Source organism: Brassica rapa, chromosome A09 (genome assembly GCF_000309985.2).
Source record: "Brassica rapa cultivar Chiifu-401-42 chromosome A09, CAAS_Brap_v3.01, whole genome shotgun sequence".
In the NCBI taxonomy this organism is placed as follows: Eukaryota; Viridiplantae; Streptophyta; class Magnoliopsida; order Brassicales; family Brassicaceae; genus Brassica; species Brassica rapa.
In genome coordinates, this window is record NC_024803.2 from 14,061,371 (window position 1) to 14,072,174 (window position 10,804).

The following is a 10,804-nucleotide window of genomic DNA, read 5'->3' on the forward strand; positions in this document are numbered from 1 at the left end:
TTTAATTCGGTATGTTCTGTGCCTCATGTACCAACCTGAGAGTATTTATTACTTGTGCCTCAGTCCAAAGTGTTGATTCCAATTCTGCTAAGTTAAGCATTTCTCTCGGATCAATATCAAGATTATTGAAATCTTTATTATTTCGGGCCTTCCAAATGTACCATAATATCCATGCAAACTGATGATCATCCATTTTTGGGGTAACTCTCCAAAACAAATGGTCCATATTAGCAAAAAGCGAGCTAATAGGAAAAAAAGTTTGGGTTCGATGGGATCTTAGATAGTGCTCAAACTTGCCATGCCGGGGGACACTCAAAGAACACATGATTTATTGATTCCTCCGGATCTTCACATCTTGCACAACATGTATCTCCTTGTATGCCTCTCGCTCTTAGATTTTTTGTAACCGCTATACAACCTGTCAGCAGCTGCCATAAAAAATGTTTTAACTTCGGAGGACACTTCACTTTCCAGCAGAATGCCTTAAGAATATCCACATTGGGTCCATAAAATTCTGGTGGTTTTTTCTTGTCAGTATATATCCTTTCTATTACCTCTTGAGTTTTTCCCTTTTTTGGCTCTCCATCGGAAATCGCCAATTTTTTCTTTCCTCTGTCTCTCACCGTGAGTAGACGTCATTCACCGGCTATCAAAGTTACGGTATCTCTTTAGGAAATTTTCTTTTTCAGTGTTATTCTGATATCCTGAGTTTCCCTCCTCTTATACTTTCTTTTTTACCTTCTTTTCATTTCCGATTTTCTCTTATTTACTTTCCTTTATCGTACTTGGCTATTTCCTTTTCTCTCTTATATCATCAATTCCTGGTCAATAATTGATGCTTTCCTACAAAATCTTCTCCGAATATTGTGCGTTTAATTGCACCTCCTCCCCTTTCTCCTCTGACCTACTCCCAAAAATCCCTCCGCTGCTCCTCCGAGATTCTCAACTGAGTTGTTCAATGGCGGACAACCTCCATAAGGCAATCCGTTCTATGTCCTTAGAAGATGATGAGCCGATGGTCCTCCCTGATGACCCTAAGTTTCATGTTTTTGATGAAAACGCGCTTAGTATCCTTGGGCGTTTACTGAATCCCGAGGCTCAGAACATGGCAAGAATGATCGATTACATGCCTCAAGCGTGGCGTCTCTACGATAGGGTGAGAGGTATCGCTCTAACACGTGACCGCTTTCAGTTTGTGTTCAAGAGAGAAGAAGATTTGGAAACTGTTTTAAAGGATCGTCCATGGTCCTACAACCACTGGACCATGGTTTTGGAACGCTGGGTTCCTTCTCCTCCAAGAGACTTCCTGTCCAAGTTTGAAGTGTGGATCCGCATTCGGAACATCCCTATAAACCACTTCACCATCGGAACTATGCATCTACTAGCCTCTAAAGTTGGCTTTGTGAAGGAGATAGCGTACGATCCTAAAAGCTCTCAGAAAACAGAATACATCCGAGCTAAGATCTTGTTTTCAGCTACGAATCCAGCATTTGCGGCTAAGAACTTAACTCTCCCCTCTGATGAGATAGTGGTCATTGAATACGAGTATGAAAAGATCCATAAAAGATGCTTCCAATGCTATAGACTAACTCATGAAAAGTCTATGTGCCCTTATACCAAGCCTCGCCTGCGTAGAACTCTACCGAGCGCAGAGGAGAGACCCCCAAGGGACTCTACAAAACCTGCAAGTGAGGCTCAGCGTCTGGAAGCTCCACCAGGGTTTCCCCCTTTGTTTCCTGAACTGCAAGGAGAAGAGAGAACTATGGCCCTCCAATATATCTCTCATGCTGATGAAACTGAGCGTCGTGCACGCATAATGCGGGTGCAGCAATCTATCGAAGCCGACAAGGATAATCCCCCTGCCGTGCTGACCAAGATATCACACGATGTGGACAAGGAGAAAGGGCATGTGTTTCAGTATGACAAACCCGCTTCAGAAGCGCTACCCCTAGTCTGCAAGAGGGCTCATCCTACGCAGTCAGCTCCTAGTGGTGATCGTAACAGAGGGTTTAACGAAGTTTCTTCATCAGGGGTAAGCGCCAACTCTCGATCTGTTCCAAAAGGACCAACGGTATTTCAGGCTGGAATATTTTGCTCCACCTCATCCGGGGCCCTTCGGAATAAGAAAAAGAAATCTAGGCAACGCCCTCCTGCTTGGGTTAGACATGTCCGACCAGTGCGAAGCTCAACATGCGTGAACCTAAGCGTTACTGATGAACCAGTAAGTGAGTCTGGTACATCGAAGAGGAAAGCAGAGGAGACTGAGACTCCACAAGGCAACAAATCCACAAAAACCAACGAAGATACGGTGGCGTCCGATTTGAGGCTGCTGTCTCCCCAATGAGCATACTGAGTTGGAACTGTCGCGGGGCGGGAAACACCGAGACAGTTCGTCGCTTAACGGAGATGCGTAAAAAGTATTTTCCGGATTTCTTGTTTCTCTCTGAAACTAAGCAAAAAAAACTCTTACATGCTTGGTTTACAGAATTCTTTGGGTTATAATAAAATGTTCACAGTTGCTCCAGTTGGATTGAGTGGTGGTTTGGCAGTTTTTTGGAAAGATTGTTACACGGTTGAGATCCTCTTTTCAGATAAAAGGATCATTGACCTGAAAGTGGAACTTGGTTCTACTACCTTTTTCTTGACGTGTGTCTACGGCGATCCGGTTCGAGAATATAGACATCACGTGTGGGAAAAACTTGAAAGTATTGGTGTTGCTAGAAATGAGGCGTGGATTTTGATTGGAGATTTCAACGAACTCCTTGATAATTCAGAAAAGCTTGGGGGCTCTGTTCGAGAAGAGTCAACGTTTTGGGACTTCAGAAATTTGGTGGAAAACTGTAAAATAAAAGAAGTGAGAACAATTGGTTATGTTCTGTCTTGGGCGGGATGGAGGAACAATATTTGGGTCCAGTGTCGCCTAGATCGGAGTTTTGGGAATGATAGTTGGTTCCGAATGTTCCCACGCTCTAACTTGGAATACCTTGACATGTGGCCATCTGATCACCGGCCCATTGTTTTATCTTTCTCCCTTGAACCTGAAGATAGAGGACATGGTCGATTCTATTTTGATAGGAGAATGATAGGTAAGGCTGGGATTGAAGAAGCTATTGCTAGAGGCTGGGAGGGAGACCCATCAAACTCTCCTTCTTCAGTTATGGATCGACTTTCAAGATGTAGAAGAGAACTCTCTCATTGGAAGAAAAAAGCTCAATTGAACTCCCAATCAAAGATTCAGAGGCTTCATAAGGAACTGGAAAAGGAAATTGCGAAGATGTGGCCTAGTGTCAGGTCCATGAAGCGCTTGAGATTGGAACTAGCAGTGGCTCATAAGGAGGAAGAGAAGTTCTGGAGGCAACGAAGTAGAGAGCAATGGCTTAGGGAAGGTGATCGCAATACCTCTTACTTTCATAATGTTGTCAAAGGCAAGAAGATCAGGAACAATATCCTCATGCTGAAAGATGAGATGGGAGTAGAGCACTTCTCAGAAGGTGCAAAAGGGCACTTGGCGGTAGAATATTTCAGAGATTTATTTATGAGCTCCAATCCAGTGGACCTAGAAAGTCTCTTCGAAGGTTTCCAAAGTCGTGTGACTCCCGCTATGAATGAATCTCTGATAAAAGAGATTTCGGATGATGAGATCAAAGCAGCTGCCTTCGCAGTCAAGGGAAGTAGCGCTCCTGGCGAGGATGGTATTACTGGTGTCTTTTATAAGACCTATTGGCACATTGTGGGTCCTAAGGTCATAGAGGAGGTTCGCAGCTTCTTCCAGACGTCGACGCTGCCGGCTGGTTGGAACCATACGCAATTATGTCTCCTCCCTAAGATCACCAAACCTGAGTCCATGAAGGATATGAGACCCATAAGTCTCTGCTCTGTCCAATACAAAATTGTTTCTAAACTCTTATCTTCAAGACTGAAACCAATCATGGACGACATCATATCAGATACACAGGGAGCTTTTGTTTCTGTCCGCTTGATCTCGGATAACATCGTGGTGGCTCACGAGATGATCCATGGCTTGCGTACCAAGAAATCTATTAGTGAGCAGTTCATGGCTGTCAAGACAGACATGTCGAAAGCGTACGATCGTGTGGAGTGGAATTTCTTGGAAACCTTGATGGAAAAAATGGGTTTCGACCGAAAATGGGTTTTTTGGGTGATGACATGTATTTCTACAGTGTCTTATACAATCCTATTGAATGGAAGGACGCATGGTTTTTTCAGACCAGAGAGGGGGATACGACAGGGTGACCCTATGTCTCCATTCATCTTCATTATGGCTGCGGAAGCACTTGTTAGTGTTTTAAATAAAGCTGAAGAAAAGGGGCGTCTGCACGGCATCAAACTTGATAAACATGGACCGGCAGTACACCACCTTTTATTTGCTGATGATAGCTTATTGATGTGCAAAGCGGATCTGATGGAGAGCATTGAGATTATGCGGTGCTTGAAACTATATGGAGATGCTTCAGGACAGCAGATCAACCTTTCCAAGTCATCGATAATCTTTGGCGACAGAGTAGATGAAGGAATGAAAGCTGACATCAAACTTATTCTTCGGATCGACAAGGAAGGAGGAGAAGGGACCTACCTTGGCCTCCCTGAAGTGTTCAAAGGATCGAAGAAGCTCATTTTGAACTACATCCGTGAAAAACTTCAACATCGACTGCAAGGCTGGTTTGCGCGAACTCTTTCTCAGGGAGAAAAATAAATTTTATTGAAATCTATTGGGCTAGCGTTACCAGTCTATGCAATGTCAGTGTATCAGCTCCCTAAGGATCTCTGTGCTAAACTCACATCTGCAATGAGAGATTTCTGGTGGAGCAATGGAGGATCTAGGAGGAAAATGCCTTGGGTAGCGTGGGACACACTCTGCAAAAGTAAAGAAGATGGGGGTCTTGGCTTTCATGATATCGGTCGTTTTAACCAAGCTCTTCTTGGAAAACAAGCATGGCGAGTGTTTTCACAACCTAACTCCCTAATGGCTAGAATTTTGAAGAGTCGTTACTTTAAAAATTCTTCGTTCCTTGAAGCTAGTCTAGGCTCACGGCCTTCTTTCATTTGGCGTAGTATCCTTCATGGAAGAGAGGCCTTGAACTCAGGACTGCTCCGGGTTGTTGGCAATGGTGATCAGACTAATGTCTGGACATCGAATTGGTTGTTGGATAAGGAAGCTCGGCCCCCTATGTATAAACAGGACAGTGTTGTTGACCTCACACTCAAAGTTAGCGACCTCTGGTTCCCAAACTCAAGGGTGTGGAATGCTCAAAAACTGTTCGATACTTTCACTGAGGAAGACGCCCTACAAATCCTGAAGATCAAGCCGACTCAAACCGGCCTTGATTCGGATATATGGGGGTTCACTAAGACCGGCTGTTATACAACTCAGAGTGCCTATAGAATGTTGTCTACTCTCCATGAGACGAAGTCGCCAGCGTATCGTCCCCTCCCTCCTGTGGAAAAACAGTTATGGAAGAGCATTTGGAAACTCAAGACTTCTCCTAAGATCAGACACTTTTTGTGGAGAGCATTATCAGGTGCGTTGGCTGTAGCTGAACGACTTCAGTCAAGAGGCTTACACAATAACACAACCTGCCTTGCATGTGGTCAAGCATCGGAGACAATATGCCATGTCCTGTTTACTTGTCCCACTGCAGTAGAAGCTTGGCGTTTGGCAGGAATTCATTCCCCGCCAGCAGGTTTTTCCCAATCTTCTGTTTTTCTGAACCTTCATTACTTGGTAGCAGGAACTAAGAAACAGCGGAATGATCAAGATAACCTAAAAGCTTTTCCCTGGATTCTGTGGCATCTCTGGAAAGGGAGAAACTCCCTAGTGTTTGAAAAAACCAGGTTTACGCCACAGTCTATCTTAACTAAAGCTTTAGAAGAGGCGGAGATTTGGACTCAGGCTCAACAGCAAGACCAAGCTACACACATGGCTCTGGAATCTACTAACTCCTCTGTAGATGCGTGGGAAAAACCTCCCTCCGAGTTGGTCAAATGCAATGTGGGAATGGCTTGGGTTGACGCTGGTCCGGTGAATGGCTCCAGTTGGATATTAAGAAATGAGCACGGTCAACCACTACAGCATAGTCGTCAGGCCCTTCCTGGCTCCTCTTCTAAAATGGAGTCAAATTTGAAATCCTTACTATGGGCTGTTCAAGCAATGGGTGACTTGCGTCACAAGAAAATACTGTTTGAAGCCTCATCTGTTGAAGTACGCCAAGCTTTGTTGAATCCTCTCAGGTTTCCTGATCTCTCACCTCTGATTCTGAAGATACTGGAGCTTCTACATCGCTTTGAAAAATGGACGATCTCTCATGTTTCCGACCTTAAAAACAGAGTTGCTAAGTCTATAGCTGAGAGCGTCGTGGTCGGTATACGTACACAATCGTATGTCGCCTCAGGAGGTCCCCGTTGGCTCCATCAGATGTTACAAGAGGATGCGTCAAACACATGTCGTCTGGCGCGGTAAAAAGAAAGGGATCTAAGGTTACTGGCTTCTGTCTCAAGTCCTTCATAACCTTTTCTGTTAGTATTGAGCTTTAAGCTCTTTTAAGTACCTACTGGTACCTCCTCCTTTTCCTTTTATGTCGTTTTCTTTTTTCAGTATTTCTGTCCTCTCTATTTCTTCATGTTATAACTCAGGGGTGCTCCCAAACTTGTCCTGTTGGACTTCAATATTATGATATTTTCAGTGTTAAAAAAAAAATATCCTTTCTATTTGATATCCTGATTGAACCGTGTATTTTCCATTATTAGTGAAATGCCATCCATTCCTATCTTCCATCTAATTCCTACTCAAATGAATACTTTCAATCATTTTTGCATCATGTGGTTCCACCAAAATCCTAATTGCCTGTAAATTCCATGTTCAGGATTCCTGATTAATAAGAGAATCCATTGTGAGGTCCGGGTAACTGTTATGAAGGTTTTTGTTAGCTGGTCTTGGGCGAGTGGATGGGATCCATGTGTCATTCCAAACTGAAATAGATGACCATGTTCCAACCCTTTTAATTAGTCCTTTACAAACCAGAGATCTAACAAAAATAATACTCCTCCAGCCATAAGACGGAGAATATGAACGGATCGGTTCCAGGGGTGAAGCATTCATGTAGTACCGTCCTTTGAAAACTCGAGAGAAAAGAGCATTTGGCTTCTCTATCAGTCGCCACAATTGCTTTCCCAGCATCGTCGTATTAAAATCAGTCAAATCCTTAAAACCTAGCCCACCATTGTCCTTGGGTACACATATTTTATCCCATGATTTCCAATGCATGCCTCTTTTACTTCTTCCAGGACTCCACCAAAACTGAGCTATTGCACTCGTTAGCTTCTTTACTGTGGCTTTCGGTAACCGATACACAGACATCACATGGTTCGGCAGTGCCGTGACCACCGATTTAATAATCACTTCTTTTCCCCCCTTAGTAAAAAATCTAAAGGTCCAACCATTCACCCTACTATTCAGACGATCTTGTACAAAACCGAACACATGAACCTTAGATCCTCCTAAATTTTATGGTAAACCTAAATAAGAACTCATTCCCCCTAGGTTCTGAATTCCCAAAATATCTCTCAACTCTTGACGGCTGGATTCATCAATCTTATGTCTAAATTGAATTGAGGATTTCTGAAAATTAATTTATTGACCTGAGACAGCCTCATAATCCTTTAGTATCCTGAGAATAGTTTGACACTAACACTGGCTATCTTTATACCAGTTAATTGTTTCACCTGTTATGCCTTTTTTATATTTGAAATTAAAGCCTCAGTACACATAATAAATAAGTAAGGAGATAAGGGATCCCCTTGATGTAATCCCCGTTGAGGGGTTATAAGACCATGTGGCTGCCCATTGAGAAGTACTCTATATTGAACTGAAGATATACACCCTCACATTAATTTGATCCAATGAGGATAAAAACCCATTTTGTGAAGGAGAGCCTCAATAAAATTCCACTCTTTCCGATCATATGCCTTACTCATATCCGTTTTAATTGCCATAAACTTATTTTGACAGGACTTATTAGTACGCAAACCATGAAACATTTCATGTGCAATAAGAATATTATCTGATATTAACCTTCCTGCCACAAAAGCAGATTGTGTTTCCGAGATTAGCCGGGGGAGGCAAATTTTCAATCTTTGACACAACACCTTTGAAATAATCTTATAACCAACGTTACATAGACTTATCGGTCTGAGTTCTGTCATCCTTGTAGGTCTCTCCACTTTTGGGATCATACAAATATTAGTTATGTTTAACCGGGAGTCCATATCTCCTGTAACCAAGAAATTATTCACCAACTCAACCACATCCTTTTTAATAATGTTCCAGGAATGCTGATAGAAGAGAGCTGTCATTCCATCCGGCCCTGGCGCTTTCTCTGGATGCATCATGAATAAAGCTTGTCGAACCTCTTCCTCCGTTGCTAATCGCAGTAACATCTCGTTCATCTGAGGCGAGATTGATGTCCCTATCTCTTCCAAAAACCTATCAAACTCTGTTGGATTAGTCTAACTAAACAAACCATCAAAATAATCTACCGCCACCTTCTCAACTTCGTTCTCATCTGTGATCCAATTACCTACTTCATCATGGAGGCCTGCTATTTTATTTTGGATCCGACGTTGCTTTGTCAAAGCATGATAAAACTTAGTGTTGAGGTCCCCAGATGAATACCACATATTTCGACTCTTATGATGCCAATATTCCTCTTCATCATTATATGCCTCCTGTAATTTTCTGGAAATCTCAATAATATCATCTTGTGATCTATTGTTCTCTGTTTGTACTTCTTCCAACGCTTGTTGGAGATTCTGAATTTTATCCTTCCCATAAGGTTGATTATCTTTCCGCCATGAAGATATTTCATGTCGATAATTATTTATTTTTGTAATAAAATCCCCCGATTGGCCTTCCTGATTTTCCGTCCAACCTAATACAATTGATTCCATGAGTCCCTCTTGACCTATCCATCGCTTATCAAACCTGAAATGTCCCCTTTTTCTCCTTAATAATTTATCTTCCAAAAAAAGCAATCACAGGGCGATGGTCCGATCCCACCAGTCTCAAGTATTCCGTATAAGAGCATGGGAAGAGTGTATGCCATTCCTCATTAGCCAAAGCTCTATCCAATCGACATATGACCGTTACTGCTCCTTTCCCTTTACCCCTTCGTCCTTTCCATGACATTTTATTACCATAAGCCGGAAATTCTAATAAACCAGTGTTCCTTATCATATTGTTGAAATGAATAAAGGAAGCCGCACTTCTCAGAGCATCTCCATCCTTTTCATGGTTCCCAATAATCTCATTTAAATCTCCTATAATAAACCATGGCTCCGAGCGCGATAATCCATACCGAGTTAATCTCTCCCAAACATGTTCTCTTAATTTTTGATCCGGCTCTCCATAGACAAAAGTAAGAAAGACTTGTTTCCCTTTCGCCACCGCCTCGACGTCTATCATTCTGTTGCTAGAATATAGTATCTTGATTTGGTACTCATTATTGTAGAAAAGAGCTAGGCCGCCACTTCTTCCATTTGGATCCACCGTAACCAGACTATCGTAACCAAAGTATGATTGGAACCTTTGGACAAATCCAAAATCCTGTTTCGTTTCAGATAAAAACAAAAAGTCTGGCTTATGTTGATGCCATATCTCCCGAAGATAACTTATGGTCCAATGACTTCCAAGACCTCTGCAATTCCAGCTTAATATTTTCATATATAATAATACTTGTATTGCTCTTTCAAGCCGGAAAATTGAGGTTTAAAGATACCCAACATTTTTATGATCACAAAGTCCCAACACCACCATGCTCCCATTATATTCGCCTCACAAACATAATTTTTGAGTCCCGTATTCTCACTTTTAAACCTCAGATTACATACGTACCACAGTAGTCCCTTAGACATATTAATTCTGAGACTCAGCCAAAATTCATCCCTTTTTATTCCTACTAACCCAACATTCATATATATTTCCTCCAAAATCTCACACTTATTTATAAAAGGCTCCTGTACGTAGAATAAGAAAACCTGCACCATCTCAGACCAAATCTCCTTACGATATATGATATTAAAAACTACTGCTCCACTTCCAAAAAATTTCCAAATACTCCTTATGTTCCATATTACATAGACCACATAAAAGATAAGTTTTATAATGCACTCATCAGAACAAGTGTGATTAAGCAAAATGCGTGATCCACGTTTCGTTTCAGTTACCAAATGGCTCCCTTTGCATCGATACCATGATCCCCATGTAACTCCAAAACAACAAAACATTGATACAATTTCGATGCTCCAACATACTCCTTTCATCTTGAGGCTCCATATTCTTTTTAGCAACTACCATAATTGCACCAAAGTCCAGAGTACCTGCCAACTGAGTGATATAAACCTTTGTTCGAACCAGCTCGTAACCAAACAGATGATCCAACAACCTTTGTTCCCATAGATCACTCCCCATAAAACTCCAAGCACGTCCATGTTGCCATTTAGACCTTTGCTATTAGAAAAATAATGAAGAATGATACACCAAAGAAAAGCTGTTATCATCCCATTATATCTTCCCCAGTTTTCCATATTTCCGTTCCAAACAAAATCCTCCGTCATCTCGTATCTCTGTAAATTGATACTGTTCGATCTTTCTTCCCGAAAAAAACATAAACCCCATGCCCCAATAGATCCCATCCAGTGATAATGGAGATAAATCTCAATTAGATAAAGGAAAGAAAACAAAGGATCACGATCCATCATACAACCTGTGTAGATTTGTGATTCCGTCTTG

At 41.9% G+C, this 10,804-nt stretch overlaps 1 protein-coding gene across 1 annotated transcript; it reads left to right on the forward strand.

Moving 5' to 3' along the window:
* The first annotated feature begins 958 nt into the window (after positions 1–958).
* LOC103839733 lies at positions 959–2,344 on the forward strand. The gene has a single exon (XM_009116221.1). The coding sequence runs from the start codon at positions 959–961 to the stop codon at positions 2,342–2,344; it is 1,386 nt and encodes a 461-aa protein (XP_009114469.1).
* Positions 2,345–10,804: the final 8,460 nt, after the last annotated feature.